Source organism: Canis aureus, chromosome 9, assembly GCF_053574225.1.
Source record: "Canis aureus isolate CA01 chromosome 9, VMU_Caureus_v.1.0, whole genome shotgun sequence".
Lineage (NCBI taxonomy): Eukaryota > Metazoa > Chordata > Mammalia > Carnivora > Canidae > Canis > Canis aureus.
Window position 1 is genome coordinate 51,014,570 of NC_135619.1, and position 24,813 is coordinate 51,039,382.

Here is a 24,813-nt window from a genome sequence, read left to right on the forward strand (position 1 = left end):
ACTGACGGGAAAGAACATTCCTTCTACAGCTGACTTGCAGCCCCCTCTAGGGGGAGAAGAGCACCCCCTGGTCAGATAGGTGTTGCTGTTTAGACATTGCTGTGGAGCTGCAGAAGAGCAGAAGACCCCTCCTGCCCAGGAACCACAGCAGGACTTGGCTGCCAACTCACACCACCAGAGTCAGCCTCTTCCTAAGGTTCTAGGCAACTCATTCTACCCTGCAGGATCCAGCCACAGAAGCTTCTGGGACCTTGGGCTGTAGCTCCTGGATGGATATGGCCAAGGAGCCAAAGGGGCCCCCACCCAAGCTGATTCAGAGGGCAGAGCAGCAATGACTGAAGCACACCCATCTCATGCCCAGTGTCATGCGGGAACCCAGCCAGATCCTGGAGGACAATAGCCTCCAAGCCACTTCCCTCTGCCCGTTTCTTTCCCTCCCTGTGTGTGGGCTCAACCAGAGGTCCCAAGGCCAAATGGCCCTCTCACTGCCTTGGCGAGCAGCCCTCACCTACACAGCTCCCGCTCTGGCCCCTGTAGCCCTCCTCACAGGCGAGGCAAGTGTAGGAGCCGGGGGAGTTGACGCATCTCCCATCAGGGCAGGTGCCAGGGTGACGGCATTCGTTGATATCTGCAAAATAACATCCCCTCCCTTGGTCATTCCTGGGAACCACAGCACATGGGTAGTTCAGTGAGGAAGCAAATCCTTGACCCTGCCCTTGGTGGGGGAGAGGGAGGAATGCCAGTTTCTGTACAGATGGAAACTAGGAAAAAGTGAGTGCTGTCCAGTGTTTCAGCTCCCACCCACTGTCCTGGACAAAGAGAGATAGAAGAGCTTTAGAAAGGGAGACTCCCTGGGTGGGGCAAGAGGCCGTGGTCACCACTAGCTAGCTCTGGGAGGGTGGGAGAGTTCTATTTTGTGAGCTGGACTGTTGGGAAGGGCCTTCATATCTGTCTTGGTGAATCCTGTTCCCCCTACATTACTGGGGTTGCACATGCTTGGGACAGCAGGTCCCAGAGACCTCAGAACAGATCACCAGCTGGGCAATGGAGGCAAAATGGGCTTTCCTGCACTAGGAGATGAGGACTGAGGATGACCCTCAGTCTTGGATGTGGCCAAAACCAGCCCTGAGCCTGATGCAGAGTCATGGATGGAGGCTGGCAAGGCTTCTTGACTGGAGGGACTTTTGTTCCAGCCCAGGGCTCCCGGCATCCACTCTGGGGAGACCCACAAGAGAGTCAGAAAGGATGGGCCTGGGCATCAATCAGACAAACAGAGGAAGAGAGGACGCGAGGAAGGAGAGGAGCAGCCAGTCCTGGGAGAATGACAGCAAGGAAGAGGACAGAGATCTTGCTCCCGGGAACTGCAGGCAGTGTTCTTCCCCATGCGACTGGCATAGCTGCAAGTCCATCATTCAAGAAATACACGGGACTTGGGCTGAGTTAGGGAGGTCAAACTTAAACTCTGCGTTGGGACTACAGGAGGACATTATGTGCCTCTGGCTCAAGTTCTTATTTGTGACAGACAGATTGACTGAGCTTGAGGAAAGAAGAGAAATTACTCTTTGTAAATGAGTAACTGTCGTTCTCCTGGAGGAAGTCCACCAGCTTGAGCAGATTCAGAAGCCCTTCTGCCTAAGAGGAAGATCTACTCAGCACCCATGGAAGAAATGCAAGAGGCAGGGCCAAAGGGTCAGAACACAGACTTTCTGCAAAGAGACAAAAGCTGGCAGCTGTTGTTACAGAACAGAACAAGGGTCCCAAAGTGAAGAGTGAAAAGGAGGTGGTTTGGTCTGCAGAAGTCAGTTCACATCGAAGCCCTCGTCCCAGGGAACTGGGATCCTCTCAACAACCAAATTTCACCCCAAAGGTCCAGAAGGGGAAAATATACACAGGGCAGGTGGTTATTCAGGGGGGTATCTGTAAGGAGATGCCCAGAACCCCTAGGCAATCTTGGGGATACTGAGATAACTCTCATCTCTACAAAGAGGGTAGCCAAGAGCCCCTGAATGGACTGTGGTGACACTGATCTAACCTATTCTAAGGGGTTCTCTGTAAAGACAGAGATGGAGAGAATGCGACAGAGGAGGGGGACTGAAGGGTCTAGGGCCACCAGCTTTGGCCGTCTGGGAGAGAGCAACCAGGACCATGGCCTCGGGGCCTAGGCTAAGGTACTGGAGGAGGATGGGCAAAGCCATTGGGAATGATAAGCAATCCCTGCTTCAGGAGATAAAGAGGTCAGGACCCATTTCTAAGACCACATTGAGAAAATATGAAGTTTTTGGATCTCTCCTGCGGAGATCAGGCAGGGTAGGAAGGAGATTAGATTTAGCAGGAGTGAAGAGCCCTGATGTCTGGGCACGCTCATGGAGGTGGTGCACAAAGTGTCTTATGCTGGGCATTAGGAGACCTGTGGTACTGATTGACTAAGTGTTCCAGCTCTCACCTGCTGGGCTGGGGTGGGTACCTCATGGTTCTTTGTGGTTGGGTGGAACCAGGGCACTAGTGCTGGCTGATGAGCCATGAAGTGTATAATTTATGGACCAAAGCATAATTGTGAGCAATTCTGAAGAGCGCTCTTCCTTTCTTCCGTGGAGACTGGCCACATTCAAGATACCGGCTATTCCTTTAGGCTAGTTCTAGAGTCAGGAGATGTGGGGCACAACCCCCAGCTGAGCCATGATGGGCCTGTGGCATTGGTCAGATACAAACTTTGCTGTGCTCGAAGTCCTGAGGCCTGGGGTTGCTTGTTAATGCAGCATAACCTCATCTATCCTGACACACCATTGCTGGCTTCCTTTCTCAGACCAGAGCCCCAGCCGGTGATTAGTGGATGTGAGAGATCTGTCAGCAAGTGGGAGAAGGAAGGCAGATCACGGCAGCCCTTAGTCACCCCCTAAACCAGGGAAAGGTTCCCCCAAATGGGGGGTGCATGTCACAGAGCCATCTGCCAAACCCACCCAAAGGAGCCAAGTAAAGATTCCAGATGACGTAGATTCCGCTCCTGACCAGTCCATGTTAAGGGCATAGATTCTAGTGTCACCAGGTAGCCTGAGGCTGTTCCACCAACCCATTTGGTATGTGGACTGGAGCCAGATTTTCCTGCCTAGTCTGGGGTTTGAATTTTAATCTAAGATTACTGTATATTTTGCTAGGTTCTAATACTTGGTCGTCCGGGGCAGGACCTCTGTCTTACTCATTGCCCCGCTCCTAGCCCATGACTGGGACACAGCTGGTGCTCAACAAATGTTCGCTTACCAAAGAATGAGCCCACATGATGAAAACTCCACACAATCTTGCTATGAGGCTGCTGAAGAGACCCCAGAAGACTCAGGGAAACAGGTGCTTGCCAACCTGTCTGTACCCTGGGAAGATCCTGGAGTTTCCCTAAACCAGGGCTTCAGCCTTTGTGTAGGGAAATGTAACGGTGCCTGTCTCCGCTACTTGTGAGAGCATGGGGTGGGAGTGCGAGGGTGCCCAGGGGCCAGGAGCTAGAAGAATTTGGGTGTGGTTGGGGCACAGAAGAGCTCTGGCAGTCTGCAAACAGATCTAACCCCTCTCCGTGGGAACCTGGAGTCCTGGCAGGACGGAAATGCCACTGAGACTTTGGATGGGCCGCTGTCCAGAGCACTCGGGCCTTCCATCAGAGACTTCTGAGTTGAAGTGGAGAGAGTGGTTTCTCAGTTGGAGCAAGAAGAAAGAGGGAGAGGAAATTGACCGGGCTCCCAGGGTGACGGCTGGGTCTGTGGTTGCTGATGGAAACCTGGAGAAGTTTGCAGGCTACATCAGGCTTTCAGCAGCCTGACTGTCCGCCTGGGGCCAGGAACCCTCTCTGACCTCCCAGCTGTGGTGTGTGTCTGGAACTTTTCCTCCAGAAGGGAAGGGGACAGTCCAGAGGAGTGGACTGGGGCATCGGGGGAGTCTAAAGGTGAAAAAGAATGGGAGCCTCACAGAGAAATACTGCCCCCTGTGCACTGCAGGTCCTGTTGTATGCATTAGCTTAGCTGGTTAACTGGTCCTCACAGGGCCTCTGAGATGGGCATTATGGTTTCCATTTTCAGATGTCAAGACAAGGGCCAAGCCCAGGCCCCTCTCCACCAGAGCCTATGCCCATAACATGGACTAGTTAGTACAAATTTTTTTTTTTTAAAGGTCTTCTTTTTTTTTTTTTTTAATTTTTATTTATTTATGATAGTCACACAGAGAGAAAGAGAGAGGCAGAGACACAGGCAGAGGGAGAAGCAGGCTCCATGTACCCGGAGCCCGACGTGGGATTCGATCCCGGGTGTCCAGGATCGCGCCCTGGGCCAAAGGCAGGCGCCAAACCGCTGCGCCACCCAGGGATCCCCTAGTTAGTACAAATTTGATCTTTTTTAATGTACTGGTATTTTCTTGGTTCATCTCTTTTAGTTTTGCCTTTTTTTTTTTTTAAATAAAGTCTAATGGCAAATTTGTCATGTTGTCATGCTTAAATGAGGTCATCTATCCAGTATTCGCACAGCTCCCGGCACAGAGAAGGAACCCATCCAAAGCTAACTCTCTTCATTCTCCATTCTCCTGGAAAATGCCAGGCTTTCTGACTCCATCGTGCTTATGAGGACAAAGAGAGCACATTTTGGTTTTTTTTTTTTTTTTTTTTCACATTTTGGTTTTAATGGTGTATAGCCCAGGGTATTAAAGGGAACTCAGGTAGAGGGAGGCATCGAGAGGAGAAGGTGACCCCCTGGGGGCACAGATAGTTGTCTGTCCTACACCTCCAGCCACCTCTCCCCTTTGCTAAGACCTGCTACAACTCCAGACTTTGCTTCCCTGATAATGGCAATGGGAAGGGGCATTCTCCTTTCGCTATATATTCACCTCCAGGAGGCTGTGAAACAAGGCAAGTCCTGGCCAGGAAAAACCTGGAGGCTGGGAGGTGGCTAGTCCTCACCTCGGATCATGGGTAGGATTTCTTTCCAGAGAGAACCTTGATTTACCCTCATTTATTCCTATCTTAGCTGGTCTAAGCACACAACCCAGGCCTCTTGCAAGCATCTGACACCCCAGCCTGGCAAGGAGGTGGTAGCGGCAGGGTTGCCAGGAGCTGGCGTGATAGTAGCAGCTTCAAGCCAGCCTGTAAGGAGACTGGTTGGCAACAGCACAGCTGCCTTTTGGCAGAGCCTAGGAAACAGAGCAGGGATCGGGGCTCACACATTCACTCTCCACTCATTCACTCATTCAGCTAGCATTTGCTGACATTTGTCCAATGCAGGACATTTCTCAGGTGTCTGCATATAAGTCATCTAAGGATATGGTCCAGTCCCGAGGAGCTCACAGCCTAACAAGCTTTAGCAAGTAGGCCAGGGCTGAGGCCCTAAGCTCTTCCCACATAGACCAACTTCTCTGTCACTTAAGAGAGCAGTGTGACTCAAGGCGAGGGGAAGAGGTGTACAGAGGGATGTTTCTGGGGTCTCATGTATACAGAGTTGCTTGTGCTCCCCTGCTTTGGGGGGGCAGGCAGGAAGCCAAAAGATCACAGAGGGTATAGACAGCCTCACGAACTCCCTGACAGTGGGCTCAGCATCCAGGAGCCCAGTGGGAGACAAGCTGAAAGGTGAAGTGGGGGCAGCTAGAGCCTGGAGAGGCGATGGGGCGGCCGGCTGCCCCCCCCATCTCATTTCTTACCTTGACAGTGTCCCTTCCTGACCATGATGTAGCCCTGGTCACACTGGCAGTGGTACGAACCCTCTGTGTTGGTACATCGTCCCCCGCTGCACACCTCTGGCTGCTCGCATTCATCTACATCTGTGAACACACAGAAAAGTCCTGAGTTGGGCCAGCCCTGCAGGGAGTCCGGGGGCGTCTCTTCAGAGATGCTTGTGCTGAGGCCCCAGCGGGAAAGGCAACCTTGCTACAGCTATGATCGGTGGGAGACTCCTAGGCCAGGTCTGAGACTCCTCCAGCGCAGGCCTCTGCAAACCCCTGAGTTCCTTTCTCCCGGGGGATACTACTTTGGGGGCCTTCGGGGACCCCTGCCCCAAGGCAAGGGCTGGTCTTGAGTCAGATGGCAGTCCAGATGGCACCATTGGAGAAGGCCAATAAAGTCCCCCTCCTGGCCCCAAGACATCCTCCAGAGGTCTGTTCCTAGAGTTATTGAAGGCCTTCCCCAAAGTTAGGGATTAAGCAGCCAGAGAGAGAGCATCTCAGGCAGCTGTGGATCTACTGAAGCAGTTTATTCCATTGTCCCAAAGCGTCCCGGTACCCCGCAGTGACTCAAAAGTCCGACCTTGGTCACATCACTCTCCTGCTTAAACTCCTAGTAGGTTTCCCTGATGCTTCAGCCTGGCTCACGAGGCCTCTGCCACCTGGCCCCAACCTTGCTGTGTTCCCTGATCCCCACTGGTCCAGCCACCACGCCTTGTTCATACAGATGTTTCCACGTGGAGTATCTTTCTTCACCTCAATGGTCAGCAGTATGCTACTCCCCATTTCAAGAACTGATTCAATTGATCAACCCAAGGTTGCTCTGGCCACTTCCCATTCCTTGCCCCCACAGTCAAATCGATGGAGGATTTACCTTCACACCCCCCCCCACCAAGCCCTGGCACTGGTTCAAACACTTCACTGGGTCCCTGTGCAGATTAAATGAGATAATCCAAGTGAAGGGCCCAGCATAGTGCCTGCCTGGCACAAATTAAGCACTGAAGAAATGTTGGCTATTATTATTCTAGCATTAAACCTACCCTACAAAATCTGATCTCCTATGCCTGGCATGTGAGATCTTTTATGATCTGCCCATTGTCTGCTTCTCTCACCTTTGTCCCACCTCTTAGCCTCAGCCATGCAGGCACTGCTTCTGAGCTTGGGTGTGTGCTGCTCACCTGCCCAGAGTGGTTTCCTGCCCACCAGCTTGGCTGTCTCCTACTCATCTCTCAGGTGAGGCTGACCTCTCCCCTCCAACACATATGCTCCCTCTCCAGGATTCCCTTAGGACCCAGCCATGAGAGTAACTATTCATTTGCCTGCTTTTTTCTCTCCCACCACTGAGAATGTCCCTTATTATCCTAATGTCCCCAGTGCCCGGCACAGAACTCCCAAAAGTACTTGGTACATGAATGGAATACTAACCATTGGTTAATGGACAGTGCTTTTATCTGAGTAGTACTTTGTAACACTGTAGTGCCCAGTGGGGTCACTGGCAGAAGGTGTAAAACGCACCACCACCCCCAGGCCCACATCTGGAGAGTCTGCCCAAGCAGTACTGGAAACTGTGTTATAATCACTTTCCAGGCATTTCTGAAATAACTAGTCCTCAGTTTGAGACGCTGTGGTCCCAGTGGAAGAGGAAAGGAAGCTCAGACACAGAGCCGCATGTGGTCACTTGATGAAGAACCCATGGACTGGCGGGACCGGTGAGGAGGCTGAGAAAACAGACTTGCTTTATGGAAAAAAATGGGCAGAAAAACAGAAAAACAAAAACAAAAACAAAAACAAACCAGATCTTAAGGCCCCTACAAAGATGGATGAAAACTTGTTGTAAAAGGTGAAACTCTAACTTCAATGAAAGAAAGTGTAGAAGGATATCTTTGTAGCTTGGGGGTGGGGAAGGACGTCAGAAATAATGCCCCCAAAACATAAAAATTAAGGCAAAATGGTGAATTTCAATATGTCAGAATTCAGGATTTCTGTTAAAAGTAGGACATGTGTTGGGGATCCCTGGGCGGCTCAGCGGTTTAGCACCTGCCTTCCGCCCAGGGCATGATCCTGGAGACCTGGGATCGAGTCCCGCATCAGGCTCCCTGCACGGAGCCTGCTTCTCCCTCTGCCTGTGTCTCTGCCTCTCTCTCTCTCTCTCTCTGTATCTCTCAAGAATAAATAATCTTTTTTTTAAAGATTTTATTTATTCATGAGAGACAGAGAGAGAGAGAGAGGCAGAGACACAGGCAGAGGGAGAAGCAGGCTCCGTGCAGGGAGCCTGATGCGGGACTCCATCCCCGGACTCCAGGATCAGGCCCTGGGTGGAAGGTGGCGCTAAACTGCTGGGCCACCAGGGCTGCCCTAAATAAATATAATCTTTACAAAAAAAAAAGAAAAAAAAAGAAAAAAGAAATAAAAAAAAAGAAAAAAGAAGGACATGTGGATAAGGTTAGTGAGCAGAGAATGAAATGAGAGAGTGGCAATATCTAAACCCAGGCAAGTGGGGATCCCTGGGTGGCTCAGCAGTGTAGCGCCTGCCTTTGGCCCAGGGTGCAATCCTGGAGTCCCGGGATCGAGTCCCGCGTCGGGCTCCCGGCATGGAGCCTGCTTCTCCCTCCTCCTGTGTCTCTGCCTCTCTCTCTCTCTCTCTCTATGTCTATCATGAATAAAAAAACAAAAAACAAAAAACAAAACAACAACAACAACAACAAAAAAAACCCAGGCAAGTATCTGGAATATCTAAGGAACTTCCAAGGAGCCACAAGAAAAGCCAGCAACCACTGGAGAACTGAGTGAAAAATAGGAACAAGCAATTTTCAGATAAGGAAACCCAACGGCTAATGTACAAAGAAATGCTCATACTTATTTGTAAAGTAATATGCTTTAAAAAATATTTAATATTCAAATAATGTATACTGATCAATTAGTTTTACTTACATTCGTTTAAATTCTATAAATTGTTATAATTTATATTAGTTATATAAGTGGAGGAAATAATTTATTAATGATTAAATAATGAGATATTACTTTATAAGACTGGCAAAATTTAGAAAGTGGATGTTATCTTGAATAAGGTCCCATCAGGTGGCAGTCAAGCCCCACTGGGAGAAGCACTGACAGCTGATCCTGGGCTCCCTCCCCAGCTGTTGGGGCCAACAGAGACATCCCGGACTGGTGACACCATTCCCTGCAGTGGCCACTGCTTGTTCCCAGCCAATGTCCCAGGCTGGGCCTGCAGAGAGCAGTGCCTCTGACCTGCAACACCTGCTAATGCCATGGAGCCCAGCGAAGTCCCTAGAAGCCCCTCGTCCCCAGCCTCTCCCCTCACTACCTCCAGGCCATTCTGAGCAGTGCTGCTGAGTCACAGCCCTGAAAGCCAGCTGAGGGCCATCCCCACCCTCTGCTTACAAACCTCTCCTGGCTGCTCGCCGCCTGCCGAATGGTGTCCAAACACTTTAGCCTGGCACTCAAGACTTCAAAAACTGGCCCTGGCTCCTGCTACTTCCTCCACGTACCCTTCGCTCCAGTCACACTGGATTTATCATTATTCCCAGGGCATGCCAGACTTGTTCACCACTCTGCTCTCTGGAGAAATGGTTCCCTTCCCCTGGAATACTCTCCGCTTTCTCCATTCCCTCACCGTGAGTGTCAGAGACTGTTGGAAACACAACGTGCATTGGGGCCAGAATGACTTTGATTCTGTTTCTAGCTCTGCCACAACCAGGTAGGAGGTCCCTGGGTATTTCAAATCACCTCTCTGAGCCTCAGTTGACTTAACTATAAAATGGGGTAAGGATTTCTACTGCATGGGGTTGGGATGATGAGCTTCATATGACTAGGGCTTAGGACTGGGCCAGCACACAGAAGGGCTCATGAAATGGTAGCAATGACTATTCTGTCCCAGTTCCAACCCTCCCTTGAAACATGCAGTGAAACATGCCTGCATCCTACCATGGAGAGCCAGCTGCTTCCTCATCTGGATCCCACAGCACCACACGCACACACCTTACTCACTGCAGGATCCAGAGCTTACATGGTACCTGGCATGTGGGTGCTCAACGCTCGGTGTGAATGAAGGGCATGTGTAATTCCCCCACTCTGATTAAGTTCCCTGCTTGTTCTCTACTCCCCTTACCCCATATCAGGTGAGGGGACCTGCGTAGTCTTGGTCTCTGCAGACCAGGTCTTTGGGGGGTTAGGACCTGGGGGACCCTGGTAGTGAGAAGACGCACGGCTTCCTGGTCTCCAGGAGGGGTCCCTGAGTGACGCTGGGCTGCCCCGGCCAGAACCAGCACTGTGAGCCTCCAGAGCGGCAGTGCCATCCTCCAGCTGAAGTGTTCCAGTTGGTGAGGCATCACAAGGTACTGCTTGCAAAGTGCTGCGTCATATTCTCTGTGAGCTCATTCATAAAAATGTACGTGGAGGCTTTGTATCACGGGGCAAATGCTGGACATTAAAGGGTTTGTGTTGGAAGCTGCTTTGCCCAGGGCCCTGGAGGGTGGGGGGCAGGCAGGCCTTCCCAGGGAAGTTCGAAGATATGCAGGCTCTCTGAGCTGCTGAGGACCCTCTGCAAAGGCACTCGTGCTCCCCGGTCTGCCAGGAGTCCCAGCCGGTGCCTTCACGTGCCGCCCTCCTTACCCAAAATGAAAGTAGTCACTCAGAATTTGGGGACTAGACTTTAGGTTCTCATCTCCAGCCATATCCCCCGACCCTCTCACACTCCCAGCTCCAGCCACACCTCCTTGGAGCCTTGGGGAATATTGTTATCTTTCAGGTTTGAACCTCTCCTCCTGGTCTGGTCTCAGCGCAGGGGTCGGCTTCTATTTAGGTCCAGGTCAGAGCCCTGAGTCTCTGTTCTCACAGCCCCTGTGCTCTGCACACTGCAGTGCAGTGCCGGGTACTGCGAATGCCTAGATCCTCTTCCACCTCAACACTCACTGTGGGGTCCTGTGCCTCTCCCAGGGACACAGGCAGGCTTGCTTACCTTGGCATTCCTGTGTGGTCCCCGAGGTGGCCAGTGTGTAGCCAGGGTAGCAGAAGCAGGAGTAGGAACCCACTCGGTTGACACAGTGCCCTCTTCCTGCACAGGGGTCCCTCAGACACTCGTTGTCATCTGAGCAGAGAAAGGTGGGAAAGGGAGGTCAGGGAGACCTTTCTTTGGGCACCTGCCAGCAACCTGCCCATGCTAGGAGCTGGACAGGGCCATGGTGTTGTGGGTCAAGGAGAGGATGAGGGAGTAAGTAGAGAAGGCTGGGGAGATGAAAAATCTCTAAGGCTGGGGTCATGAAGTCTGCTCATAGGGCCCACTCAGGCACCAAGGGCCTGGGGCAGTGGCCCAGCACCTCCTCCTTGCCCCATGTCCCCCTCCCTCAGTGGCCCCCTGCTGACTTTCTTTCCTTCAAGGCACAGTGGATGTTTTCCTTTTGTGTAAAGCTCTTGAGATGGGGGATCAGCGGAGACATTTCTAACTAGGCTAGGCCTTGGTCTGCTCTGTAGGCAGCAAGATGGCTAGTTGGAAGGGTGGGCTGATCTCAGAGCTGAGGGCTCCAGGCACTGGTCAAGGGGCCCTGGGGTGGCTTCCCACTCTCCTGGAGTTCTGGAGACTCATCAGATGGTGCTCCCGGAGGCTTGTCTCCCCAAGGTTTAGGTTGGTTTTGTCCACAGGGAAAGCACTCTTCAACTCATTGGCCACACAGCACTGCTTGGACTTAAAGGGTTTGTGTTGGAAGGACACAAGTTCTGCCTGGACTCTTAACTCTGTCCCCAGCCACCGTGTGAGCCCGTGGTGTCCCAGTGCATACCCGTGCAGTAGGCTTGGACTCTTAACTCTGTCCCCAGCCACTGTGTGAGCCCGTGGTGTCCCAGTGCATACCCGTGCAGTAGGCTTGGCTGGGATGCAACTGGTAGCCGGGGTTGCAGATGCATTTGTACCCATCTGGGAGGTTCACACAGGTTCCAGGGCCACAGATGTTGGTGGCTCCAGCGGCACATCTGTCAATGCCTGTGGGAGACACAGCCAAGCAGAGGTTATGCTGTGAGGACAGACGAAGACAGTGGAGCAGCATGGTGAGAGTATGGGGGACAGGGCACAGGCCTCAGAGGACCCACAGAAGCCTCACTCCATTCTTGGCTGGGCCCTCTCATATCCATGTGAAGCATGGCCATGTATAAAACCCCCTGGCGCCCCTCCCGGGACCCTGAGTCCCAGGATGGATCACAGTAGTGCATCCCTCTGACCAAAACCTAGTGGGCTCCACTAACCCATGTCCCAGTAAAGGGCCTCCCCTGCTGAGGCCTCCAGCCTGACTTCTCCCTGAATGAGGGCATGGCTCTCACCCACAGTCCACAGAGCTCCCCTTCCCTTTCCCCTGGACAGACAGACAGAGCTGGCAAGGAGGGTGTTGGGGGAGAATTGCCAGAGGGAGAGAGGAGACCTGGGCTGGGGCCAACCCAGCAGGGCCTCGGATGCCATGTTGAGACAGGCCCATGAGAAAGGGGGTCACACAAGGTGGGGTATGATCAGAGCCATCTTGGAAACACCACTCATCTTGCCATGCCATCTCGCTCAGAAAGGCAGCAGATGGCCCATGGACTGGGCAGGGAGGCACAGGGGGCTCTTAGAAACTTGTTGAAATAATTCAAACAAGGACTGCCCTGGGTGGTGGTTATGGGGTAAAAAGTACAGAGACATGCTGAGTTCAGGAACAGTGGGTTGACTTGCCTGGATTCAGCAGTGGGGTGTGTAGAGGACAGAGGCCCTAGCTTTTTCGAATTGTGTCCTTAACGCTAGAAAAGGGCCTGGCGCTTAGAGCATGCCGAATGGGCCCATGAATGCGTGAGTGAGTGGCGCTTGCAGCCTTGCATCTGCCCTAAGGTCTTCGCTGTAAGCCCACAGGCCCAGGCATGTAGGTAACCCTGGAGACCAGACGAGCAGACAAGGCCTGTGTTGGTCCACAGCAGGCCTCGCAGTGGTTGCTGAGTGGGACTGAACTGAATGTGCACTGGCCTGCTTGCAAGGCTACCCTGTCCCTGGTCTGGCTCCAAGTTTGGGTCAGCCCAGAGGGAGGGGTGGGGGAGCTTGTGGGGACCCCCTGCCTGGTTCTAAATATCCCCCCAGAGGGGAGAGGCTGGGGGAAGGCAGGGGAGAAGGAGGATTAGGCTGTGGGTGGTGACTGAGGGGGGATTCTGTTCTCCCACATAGCTGATAGCCACTGCGGAGCCTAGCCTGGGCTCCTCCTCCTGCCCCCGCCCCCGCCCGGCCCTGCCTCCAGGCCCATTTTCCTGCGCTGGAGAACCCCCAAGGGAGCCCCTTCACCCAGCTCCTCTTGCCTGCCTTGCAGAGGGGGCCAGCAGTGCACTGAGCACAGAGGACAGAGGTCCCGGGAAAGGGCAGCAGGTTACCCTGGTTCACACCCGGGAGGGCCAACCCCCTCCTCCACCCCCGCACTCTCTGGACTGTCCCGCCGGGCTGCATGGTCTCTCTCTTTGCCAGAAGAAATCCAGAAATCTCTCTCCTCTGAGGTGAGCTCAAGCTGTGAGGTGAAGAGGTCAGCCAGCCCCTGGCGAGGGCACACGCGAGGGCGTGCGCGTGAGCACACATGTGCACAGGGAGCAGCTGCGGCATCACCAGCTTTGCTTCTCTGGAACCAAGTCCCCAAACAATGAGCCTTTGAGGAGGGCACATTCCAGAGCAAGGTGCATTTGCCAGGGATCTCCCCCACACTGCACCCCCTCACCATTGTAGGCGGCCAGAGAGGGGCAGCGCAGGCTCTCTGACAGTTAAACAACCTTGAGAACAGAACCACTATCCTTCCAGAAAGCTCGCTGTCCCTGTGAGCAGGAGACTGCCCCGCTGCCCGGGCACTCAGCTGACTCAGGGTGGACAGGCTGGAGGAGCCAGGCTCCTGGAGGCTCGCTGTGCTGCCCTTCCTCCAGAGGGCCCCCCCTGGATTCTCCTAGAAAGTCTCCCAGTTAGGGGCGCCTGGGTGGCTTGGTAGGTTAAGCATCTGCCTTCATCTCAGGTCATGATCCTGGGGTCCTGGGATATAGCCCCAAGTTGGCTCAATGCTCAGCCTGGAGTCTGCTCTTCCCTCTCCCCCTTCTCCTGCTCTCTCTCTCTTTCTCTCTCATTTTCTTGCTCTCAAATAAATAAAATATAAAAGAAAGAAGAAAGAAAGAAAGAAAGAAAGAAAGAAAGAAAGAAAGAAAGAAAGAAGAAAGAGAAAGAAGAAAGAAAGAAAGAAAGAAAGAAAAAGAAAGAAGAAAGAAAGACAGAAAGAAAGAAAGAAAGAAAGAAAGAAAGAAAGAAAGAAAGAAAGAAAGAAAGCCTCCTAGTAAGAGGCTCCCCTAAGACCTCCCTTCTCTTTTTCCTCCCCCACTTGACTGGTGCTCCTGACAGGACCCCTGTGTTCACAAGAGGCACCCTGTAAGATGAAGCCGGGGTGCTGAGCCTGAGCGGGAGTTCACTGGAAACTGTGCATCTGGTGGGAGAGGCCCTGGAGTTGGCTCTGACCAGCCGCACCCCACCAGGCTGACTGCAGGTACCTGAGGGGCCCAGGGCCACCAGCCCCTCAGCAAGGGTGGTCACGTGTTCTTCTTCCTGGTTGTCTGGGATCCCTTGTCCAGGAAGTGGTGGCGTTGGTCTTTCTACGGCATCTCCTGCAGGGGAATGGGGGGTGGAGAGGGGAGGGCAGCTGGGCCACGGCCCCTTGGCCACCCACCTTCCCACCCCCGGACAGCGTTCCCTCCAGACATACTGGCAGTGGCCCTTCCCTCCTCCTGCCGTGCCAACTGGAGAACCAGGGCTGGGGCCTAGGGTGGGTCAGCCCTTCTGCCTCCTACTAGTCTCCAGATACTTAACCTAGTTCCAGACAGAGTCAGAGAATCTGAGAGCTCTAATGGGTTCTAGAGCACCTCCAGTCTCAGCTTCCCTTTCACAGGTGAGGAGATAGGGTTGTGGAAATGGCCACTTGTCCAAAGCCAGCCAGCTTGGTGGAGACAGAGCCCTTGGATAGTGCCCTGTCCCCAAATCCAGTCACCCTCTGCAAGCTGGGGTCTGCAGAGCTCCAACTATTTCCCAAAGGAAGATAGATCACTGGGGAGGGGCTCTGGGGACCTGACCAACCCCTGCTTCAGCCATCACTTCCTCTTTGGTCTCATTTATACGTTGAGTGGCACCATGAAATGCAGAAAGGGTGCCGTGGCTAGGGAAATACTTGCAAAACATCCCAGGGTCTTTCAAAGACCTTACAGCACCTTAGGTGGATAGAGCGCCCACAAAAAAGCATTCACATGTCATACCATCCATGACCTCATCTGATTTGAGCCCCATGTATCAGCCCACAGTACAAAGTCTATGGTTTCTCCTTCCCTCCCTCCTGTTATCTGGGAGCTGCTAGGAGGGAGGGACTCACCTGGGACCCAGGCAGGTACTTGGGTAACACTGGTTGTGACCTGCACAGAAATAGGAGAAGGTCATTGTTGCTTCCTCTGTCACCTCCATGACGTGCTTTCTTCCACCACATTCACCCCTGCCTCCAGGCTTCCCGGCCACCTCCCTTCTTCACTTTCTCATTCCTTCCAGCTCTTGACGAGTTCCTCCTACATGCTGGGCATTCTGCCAACACTTTATGTCCATTGTCTTAATTAATCTGTTGAACTCTCGGGTGACAGTCGGTTGTACTGATTAAGTGAACTGATGTATATGGCGTGCCAGCTCAGTGTCACACCAGCAATGCATAATGATCCTCTCAATGCTATGAGCCCAGATAAAGCAACAGAAGCTCCAGAGGTTAACTGGCCTACGTAGGGTCACAGGGCCAGGGTGGTGAAGCTAAGAGCCTAGGCCATAGTGCACTGCCAGCAGCGGTGGACTAGGAGGTGAGAAGGGGCAGAGGATGACAGAGGGGCAGGGGCCTGCTGGGGGCTGTGAGGACATGGATGTAGAACTCTGGACTGGGAGGACAACACATGACTCTCCAGCTCACTTCCAGGGAAAGAAGCACCTGACAGTCAGGCACGCAGGTTGGAGGGGCAGGGGGACAGGGAAGGGATTGACAGACTGGTGAGGGAGAAGCAGGTGCATTCTTCTGGAATGTTTTTCTGGGAGAACATTCAGCTCTTTACAGGGGAAGCCTGGGCACGGGGAAGGGAGTGAAGAGGCCATCCACAGCTCTGCTTCTCTTCTCCATGAGCCACTCCCAGAGGTGATCTTGTGGTGTAAGCAAATCAGGCTTAGAAAGTGCCGAATCCAGAATTAGTCTGGAAGCAGTTCTAGACCTTATCTGCACTCATAGGACGTGTTCCTACTTCCTTTCCTTCCCCAGAGCACCCCAAATGACAGAACACTGGTACAAGAGCTGCTGTTCTTCCTTCCCTTGGGGTAAAACTAGATCTTTGGAGGGACCCTCCCACTCCAGCATCTCTCCAGGTAATGGAGACCCTACTCATAATCCATCTGTCTCCCTTTCCTCCTTCAGAGGATACTGCCCTACAGCGTCAGTGCCCACCCTGTCTCACTCTCTGCCACGCTTGCCCAGCCTCTGCTGGGAGGACGCACTCACCTGGCCAGTCCGAGAATCTCCTGGGAAGGAAAGGTGAGAGCATGAGCTTGGGGAGGAGAGCCTGGCTGCCTTCTCCCTCCCGCCCACGGCCAGGGCTGGTTCAGTCTCTGACCTCCTGACCTGGCCCCAGAGGAGAGAGCGCAGGATCTTTTTACCTGCTGCTGCCCCTTGGGCCCAGCCGGGACTGCCCGCCACAGATCCCATCATGCCAGGCCTGGAGGGCCAATGTGGTGGCTCCCTCTGTGGGAGGAAACCTCCTGCCTTCCCTTAAGCCTCAGTGATGAGGCCCACCCCTTCCTGGGCCATTTCACTCGGAGATGTAACCCCCCTCCTTGCTCTGCCATCGCCTCCCTCTCAAGCCTCCCACCTGTACCAGGTCGCTCCGCCCCCTGCCCTGGGCCAAGGCCGGGGCAACAGTTCTAGAAAGAGAGGAGCTCGTGGCCTGGCCAGTGTCCAGTTCCCATGACGACAGGGACTCTGTCCTGACTTCCCTGTCTGTCTGTTCCAGATTCTTGCAGCGCTGTGGCTAACACGTAGCTCTCCTGGTCTTAACATGTCCCTGGCCTCCTGCACTGTGTGCTACCGGCAACCTGGGTGTGCTACCAGTGTGGCTTCCCGGGGCCCCTGCCAGGGGTGCCTGCTGGGCCCAGGAGGACTGAGCTGGAGTTAGTGGTCTGACCCCAAGGCCAGGGAGGGGATCTACAGCACCCAGACCCCCGGGATCTCCCTGCCAGCTCTTCAGGCCTTGCAGCAAGCACCAGCCCTGGACGCTGCATGGCCAGGGGCAGGGGATAGAAAGACCTGAGCAGCTGGGGTGGGGGCTGTTGCTGACCTCTCCAACTGCCACTGGCAACCCTTGGGATGTGGGCATCTTTGCCACCGTCCGTGATGGGAAGGAGGTGGGGCCTGCCTGGCACACCAGGAGAGGAGGTTCCTGGGGTTGGGTGTTGCTGCTCTAAACGCCCTCTCCTAATGCTCCAGAGTTGGAAAGCCATGGATCCAGAATAAGTACCCAGTGGCTCTTTGAGGGGGAAGGGGACTGCCTCAGGAACCTTCCCCAGCCCAGATACCCTTGTCAGGGATGGTCTCGGCCTCTAGCCAGGTGTCAGTGACTGCCCGGAGTGGCTGCCTCTCCGCTGGCCCAGGCAGGGTCCCGTAGCTCTTCTGTGCTTGCTCCCTGGAGGGCCTGGCCAGTTCCTCCTCTTCGGCTTTCCTCATGGCCAGGCGGATATGTGAGCTCGAGTAGGTGTAGCCGTGGCCAGCCGGGCAGATCTCCCTGAAGGCCTCTGCAAAGTCACTGGTCAGAGGACAAGCAGACAGGCACAAACCCAGGGCCCTCCCTTCCCTCCTTTTGGGGGACAAGCATTGTGGCAGCAAAGGAGGAGGGACCCAGGTCGGGGTAAAGAATTGAGCAGGAGGGAAGGAAGACTAAGGGTCTTCTGGCTTGAGGTGAGGTCCAGGTGGCCACTGGTTCGGAGGAAGCCCTTTGGTGGCCAGAGCTGAGACTGGGACAGATGCTTACCTGTGCCAGGCAGGGGGCATCTCTCACACTTGCTGCCCCAGGCTTTGCCCACTCGGCTGCAGCAGCATATTTGTTTGGTGATGCTCTGGGCCAAAGGCAGGGCGCAGGTGCCAGGACCCAGTGACCGGTAGCACAGCCCCTGCTGCATGGAGATGGCCTTGTCGGCTGCAACAGACACAGCAGGGGGGGTGGGCAGGTGGCCAGCCTCAAGTACAGGGAAGTACGGGGGCGGGTGCTGGCCAGTGGATGGGAGTGGCTGCTGGCAGCACACTCCAGCTGGCCTTACCCAAGTCTTGATCTGCAGCTTTGGGCACTGGAAATGCTCAAAAGAATGTTGGGAGGAATGGCCACAGGGGAAGGCTTTGGCATCTCCTTGTGTTACCTGCTGGAGGGGCGCCTTGACTCCCACCCTCTCTTGGAAAGCCTGAGGGCAGGAAATGGAGATGTATAGCTTGTCTCCAGGTGCTGAGTTTACAAATATTTATAAAAGCCTACCACCAGCCTGGGGTTGGGTGGGAGCAGTGGGCTCTAGGGCCACAGTCTCCCTGGGGAGATGAGACAAAGTGAGAGCCAAAGAACTGATGGGGAGCTTTGAGGACAGTGACTCTATTTTGGCCACCTTTGTAGCCCAACACCCTGTACAGTGTCTGGTGCTTGCAGATGCTCAGTAAATGCTGGCTGGACCCATGTGCCTGGATGGCTATATCCACGAATCAAAATGCTACGGGCCACTGTTGGTGTGAGCCATGCTGGGTTGAGATGGAAACACCACCACCACCATTATCCCCTTTCTTGTCCTTTGATGGTGAATATTGACGACTATCCTCTTGGAAGTTTCTCAGTGGTGGATGAAGAGGCCATGTCATGCTGGAACAGACTGAATTCCTTGTCATGCCAGATGAAGGGAGGAGGGATGGGTAGAGAGGACAACACTCAAAGCTAAGGAGTTGATGACCAAGGTCAGGGCCCAGGACTCAGCAGGCCAAATTCAAATCCCTGCTCCACCAGGAGCTTTGTGGCCTCCCTGGGCTTTACTATCTTCATGTGTAAAATAAGGATGATGATAATTCCATGAGGAGCAGACACCTTTGTTTCTGCCTGCTTAGCACCGATGCCCCTGTGTTCTGGGGAAGGCACCTGGGTTTCCTCTGGGATTTACCCTGTCTTTCACTCTGTCCATGTGGAGTGGAGGCCGGCCTTACTTCCTAGCTGAAAGAGTCCATACCCCTGGTCATAGTGAGTGGCTCAGGGATGGGCACTTGACCAAGTAGGCCCAATGATAATAATCGGCTTCGGGGCTTTCCCTAAATTATTACAGAAGAGATACTTTTTATTTCTCTATTTTTAAACTGGAGTTTACAGGGCTGAGAGATGTAGGCCTAGAGCGTCTCGTGGCCACCTTTGAAGGAATTACGAAACCAACACAAAGGAGACAGAGCAAGAGGCATCCCAAGGACACTGTGTGCACCTGGATCCAACCAAGCCTGAGGCACACACCTACCCCTGGACTTCCTAGTTGTGTGGACCAATTATTTTTGCTTACAGTGGTTTGAGTTGGGTCTCTGTCACTTGCAACCTAGAGGCTCCTGACTATTATACTTTTTTTTTTCAAGTTTATTTATTTATTTAAGTAATCTCTACACCAGTGTGGGGCTCAAACTCATGACCCCTGAGATCAAGAGTCATACGCTCCTCCAGCTGAGCCAGTTAGGCACCCCCTGACTAATGCACTTTCTTCACAATGATGTATGTGAAAGTGACTTGTCAAAGGTCATATGCTAGATACACAGATCAATTCATGCTCAGTCCAGGAGCCTGGGTCTCCAGGTATAATCTCTGTTTCCATTGGTCACTTCCCTTGGAATGCTGTAGGTAATGGCTTGGTCCTTCTGAGCCCCAGGGTGGAGGTGACCTGGCTGAGAGTATCAGGAGGCTGCCCCACACAGAGGGGCCCTTGTAGAGTGCTCTATTGGCCCTGGTCAGGTGGTTGGGAAGAGGGCAAAGCTCAGAAGTGAAGGCAAGAGAAACTTCATGTCTGCCTCTTTCCACCTACAGGGAGGTAAATCATCAAGAGGGAGCTGGAGGGAGTAATAATAGTAGGGAGGGAGAAAAAGGACACCCAAGTGTCATCTCTGCCTCCCTATATTAAGGGTTTCTTTCTGGCACTAATAACTAAAAGCCACTTCAGGTGTGAAAAATGCCTAATCAAATGACCTTAAGTGGGGGGGGTGCGTAGGATGAGGAGAAGGAAGTGCTGTATGCCCCTGGAGGCACTGATCGCATGTCCTTGTCGCCACAAAGTCTCCCTGGGAGCCCACTCTGGGCCTCCTGACTCTGGGGATCCCTCTTCAGGCTCTTGCTGTCTTCTTTCCCTGTAGACATGCACTGGGTCCAGTCTCCTCTTTCCCTTCATGTGGGATGCTCCCTCTGGGTGGCACTGGAGTCTTGCTCATCCTGCGGCGCCCCTCAGACCCAGCACCTAGTGATTCGTAAGACTGAGGGCTTGGCTAGGCATGGGGAGCTCTGCTGAGCTGAGGGTGGCCAACCTGACCCGGACTGCCATTTGACAGATGCCAGTCAGGACTGGTTTTCTTCTGTTCTGGTCAGTCCACCCTATCTGGGCTATGGCGTCAGCTCTGCTATCTGGGGGTGCTGCCAGCCTGGGCTCCTTCCAGCAGGAAGCCACAGAGGCCACTGGAAACAACTGCCTGGGGGTACACACACACACACACACACACACACACACACACAGCATGCACACACACACAGACACGGTCCTAATATGACCAGTGACGTGTATGTATTCGCCGATGCAGACACATTCCGAACCATAAAGGACCCCAGGTTTATGGCAAGCCCTTCGGGCCAGGCAGCAGTGCCGTTCATGCTACAGATGGGACCTTTAAGGGAGGCCTATCTGTAGTTAAGGGACCAGGCTTTCAAACTCAGGCCTAGAAGAGGCAGCCACAGCTCAGAGGCATCAGAGCAAAGGCAACACATGTCCCCTCAAAGTAAATGAGGCAGCAGATGGGACAGAAAGGATTAGAGAAAAAATAGAAGTGGAAAATCCCAAACTGCAAAGCCCCAAAAGAAACGCCAAAAACCAAAACTGAAGTCATAACGGTCCCCGCTCTAGCAGGTAGGGGCAGGTCAGTTTTTGTACATTGACCCCAGCTCCAGGTTGAGACAGAGGTCCTGGGCCCTGGGCCCTGGGCCTCCAAGGATCTGATTTTTTTTTTTTTTTTAAAGATTTTATTTATTTGACAGAGAGAAAGAGAACATGCAAGGAGAGCAGCAGGCAAAGGGAGAGGGAGAATCAGGCTCTCTGCTGAGTAGGAGCCCAATGCGGGCTAGGGCTCCTAGCCCAGGACCCTGGGATCTTGACCCGAGCTGAAGGCAGATGCCCAACCGACTGAGCCACTCAGGTGTCCCCCAAGGATCCCATCTTGTTTCCCGGTATCCACCATCTCTGCTCCCTACCAGCACTTACACACACAGCGGCTCCTGGATGGGTCCAGCATGAGGCCAGGCCCGCAGGTGCACAGGTAGCTGCCCCTGGTGTTCACACACTCCGAGTCCTTGCACAGATCCAAGGTCAGGCACTCGTTGATATCTGCAGGGTTGGAGAAGGTGAGGGAGCACCCGCCCCACCAAGCCTGATGGAGGGGAGGGGCTGGTGCACAGATCTTCTTCCCATACTTTCTCCAAAAAAGGGGGACAACAATAAGAGAGCTGCCATCTGTTAAGTGTGGTTGCTCTCTCTGTGCCTCAGTTTCTTCATTCATAAAATGGGGTACATTAATAGTAACTAGTCTTGTTAGGAGAATAGTCCTGTTAGGAGAATAAAACAAGATAAAAATTGCAAATCACTTAATTCTACTAACTAGTACTAACAATCATAATATTAGGAGCTAATGTGTATGGACCATCTGTTATGTGCCAGGTACCATGCCAGGTGGCTTACGTATGACACTTCATTGAATTCTTACCAATAATTTTATCAAGTAGACCCATGTGGCTTCATTTCATAGGTGAGGAAACAGGGTCCAGGAGTAACTTGCCCAAAGTCACTCAGCTGGTGAGTGGCATGCTGGGATGCAAATGAGGGGAGCAGATAAGGGGACAGTTTGGGTTGGAGGGTGGAGAACCATTTGCCCAGTCCCCAGTCCCTCCTATTCAGCCTTCCTTGAGGGACTCTGAAGCATCTCTGCTGGGCCCAAGATCTAGGGAGCACGTCCACAGTGAGCTGCAGGATGGAGGGTCCCTGGCAAGGATGAGGAGGGAGGAAAATCGAAACAAGCCCCAAAGGGTACACGGTTTGGAGGGCATGTTTCCAGGAGGCTGGGAGGCCTCGGGCAGAACACCAGTGGATGCTCCTGCTGTTTTTTAGATAAGGGAGTGACATTAGCTTCCTTTGTGATCTCAAAAACATTTCATGCTGGAAACTTCTTCCTGCCAAGGGGAAATCCCAACCCTCACACTCTAAGCTCCAAGAAGTCTTGGCGATGGTGCCTTTGGTGATGATGGTGAGTATGGAAGATTTGTGAGGGGCACTCTCACCTCCAGAGCCAGGATATTAGACATGACGACCTCATTACCAGAGTCACCTGCTCACCTGTAAGCTTCAGGGAAAGTGGCACTGAGCACAGGAATGAAGGGGCTAGAAGATGGCCCAACCATTCTTTGGCAGGACACCCTATTGGGAGTGAGGTGCCCTTGGGAAATGCCATTGAGGTCTAGGAAGGGGAACAGACCCATTTGCCTCTGGACTGTGGCCAGAGTGATATATCTAAATCTGATATGCTGGGACACCTGAGTGGCTCAGTGGTTGAGCATCTGTCTTTGGCTCAGGGTGTGATCCCTGGTCCTGGGATTGAGTTCTGCTTTGGGTTCCCCGCAGGGGGCCTGCTTCTCCCTCTGCCTGTGTCTCTGCCTCTCTCTGCATCTTCCATGAATAAACAAGTAAAATCTTAAAAACAAAAACATGACATGCCTCTGGGGTCCCCATTCACCTCTTAGAGGGAGCTCCTAAACCCTCACATGATATCCAATGCCCTCCACTATATTTCCCCAAAGCCTGTGGGTGAGTAGGTGGCTCCAATGAGGCCCTGAAATGTCTGTATTGTCTCCCGTGGCTACACAGGCTGTACTCCAGCCAGCCCAACTGTTCCTTTGCCTGGAATGCCTGCATCCTCTTTAACTGATTGCCTCTACTCATCCTTCTCCAGGTCAGGCATCACCTGAAGCCCTTCTCCTACCTCCCAGTCTGGGAAGGGGCCCCTACCCCACCATCGCATGGCACCCAGAGCTTCTTCCTAGCAAGAGAACTTCTCCCATGGTGTATAATTGTTTAAACATCTGTAATCACCCGAAGCAGCTGCCTTGTTTATCTGTCACTGTGTGCTAATGCCTAGCACAATGCATGCAGCTCGTAACAACACTCCCCAAAATTGCCCTGTAGCAGGAGAGAAGGATGGAGAGAGAGAGAGGATAGTGACGCACACGGGTGTAGAAGTGAGTAGGTTCCCCCCCAGATATGGAGACCAAGACGACAGACATGGAAAGGGGGAGGTTTAAAGGGCCCTGGGGAGGGCCCCTTGGCTTCCTGTATCCTTGGGGCTTAATGGAGGGAGGGCCAAGAGCTCACATGCGATCCCGAGAATAACTTTAACCCTGTGCACTGGGAAACCTGCCAGGAGGAGAGGCCACTGGGGACAGTTGAGATATGAATGGCCCTTCTGTATCCTCTAAGAGCAACACTAAAGACTTCTCTCCACACCCACCATCCAGTCTACTAGTCCTCATTGCCCCCAGGGGAGCCTGACCTTGGGCTGGGTCAGAGGTCTGCCCTTTTGCTTGGCCCAAGCACTTTGTCCATGGGCCAGAAATCCCCTTCAGGCCCAGTACCCCCCCAGGAAGATAGCCTGGCCACCCCGAGATTTCCTCAGATCCCTCTCTCCCGAAGAAGAAGCCTCCTGGGGGAGGGTACCTTGGCCTGTCAGCCAGGCCAGCAAGGTCAGGGTCTGTGTTCATGGTCTCCTCTTACCTCCACCTGTGCCTTTTCTCTGCCCCCTCCTGGCTGCGGGAGGGAGGTCTTAGCAGCTGGAGGTAATTTGTTGAAGGATGTCCACAGAGGTCCCCAACAACTCAGGCTGACTAGATCGTGAAGTCAAAAGTCCTCCCATCCCAGGGGGGATTGGCCAGGGAGGTAAGGGGATATGTGGGGACTGGGGAAGTGCCTTCACACACAGATCCTGCAGCTGGAGAGAGGCACCTGGCTTAGGTCTGGCAGGGCGTGGGGGTGGGGCAGTTGGAGAGGGAAAGAGGGACAAGTTCAGCTCCCAAGTCCTTTCTAGGCCTGCTCTATCATTATCCCACCATGATTTCCTTAGGTCCCTGGAACCAGCAGCCCCCACAACTCCCTCAAGCTGAGGCTTAGAGGTGTCCAGCGAAGACCACTCAGCGACACCACTCCTTCTCTCTGTGGATGGGTAGGGGGAGTGCCCCAGCATCCTCAGCCCTTCATCATCCCCCATCTCTAAGCCCAGCCCTGGCCTGGGTCATCCTTACCTTGGCAGTGAGTGAGATTCAGTCTCTTGTACCCCTGGGGACACTCCAGCTGGCCATTTTCAATCACCGGGGAGGCTGAAGAGTAAAGATATAGACAGGTCTCACTGGAGGGCCTTGGGCTGTCACTCATGATGAAAAAAAGTAGGGTGCAATCCACTCCACAGCTGTGAGGCCCTGTCCCCCAAGTCATCACTGCAGACAGCTGTGCCTCCTTGGGTACAATTCCTTCTCTGGCTCTCACTAGGTCACTCTGCACCCACCTTGCTCTTTCTATTTTTTTTAAAAGATTTTATTTATTCATAAGAAACACACAGAGAGAGGCAGAGACACAGGCAGAGGGAGAAGCAGGCTCCCTGCGAGGAGCCCGATGTGGGACTTGATCTCAGGACTCCGGGATCATGCTCTGAGCTGAAGACAGACACTTAACTGCTGAGCCACCCAGGCATCCCCACCTTGCTCTTTCTAGAAAAGACACTCCATGACTGC

General features: G+C 53.4%; 1 protein-coding gene and 1 long non-coding RNA gene across 2 annotated transcripts in view; one reads left to right on the forward strand and one right to left on the reverse strand.

Annotated features, from left to right (window-relative positions):
* Positions 1-24,813, reverse strand: part of LTBP2 (latent transforming growth factor beta binding protein 2) — a 102,038-nt gene that overhangs the window by 13,089 nt on the left and 64,136 nt on the right. Inside the window, exons 9-19 of the mRNA XM_077909993.1 lie at positions 24,328-24,402; positions 21,248-21,370; positions 17,758-17,922; positions 17,306-17,521; positions 16,236-16,255; positions 15,087-15,126; positions 14,218-14,331; positions 11,546-11,674; positions 10,658-10,786; positions 5,662-5,781; positions 509-628 (exon numbers count right to left, since the gene is read on the reverse strand). Coding sequence (XP_077766119.1) covers positions 509-628; positions 5,662-5,781; positions 10,658-10,786; positions 11,546-11,674; positions 14,218-14,331; positions 15,087-15,126; positions 16,236-16,255; positions 17,306-17,521; positions 17,758-17,922; positions 21,248-21,370; positions 24,328-24,402 — 1,251 coding nt within the window. The remainder of the gene's footprint in view (positions 1-508; positions 629-5,661; positions 5,782-10,657; positions 10,787-11,545; positions 11,675-14,217; positions 14,332-15,086; positions 15,127-16,235; positions 16,256-17,305; positions 17,522-17,757; positions 17,923-21,247; positions 21,371-24,327; positions 24,403-24,813) is intronic.
* Positions 13,361-16,319, forward strand: LOC144320893 (uncharacterized). The gene is made up of 3 exons (XR_013386516.1): positions 13,361-13,666; positions 14,072-14,213; positions 16,152-16,319. It is a non-coding gene; the product is annotated as an uncharacterized LOC144320893 (long non-coding RNA).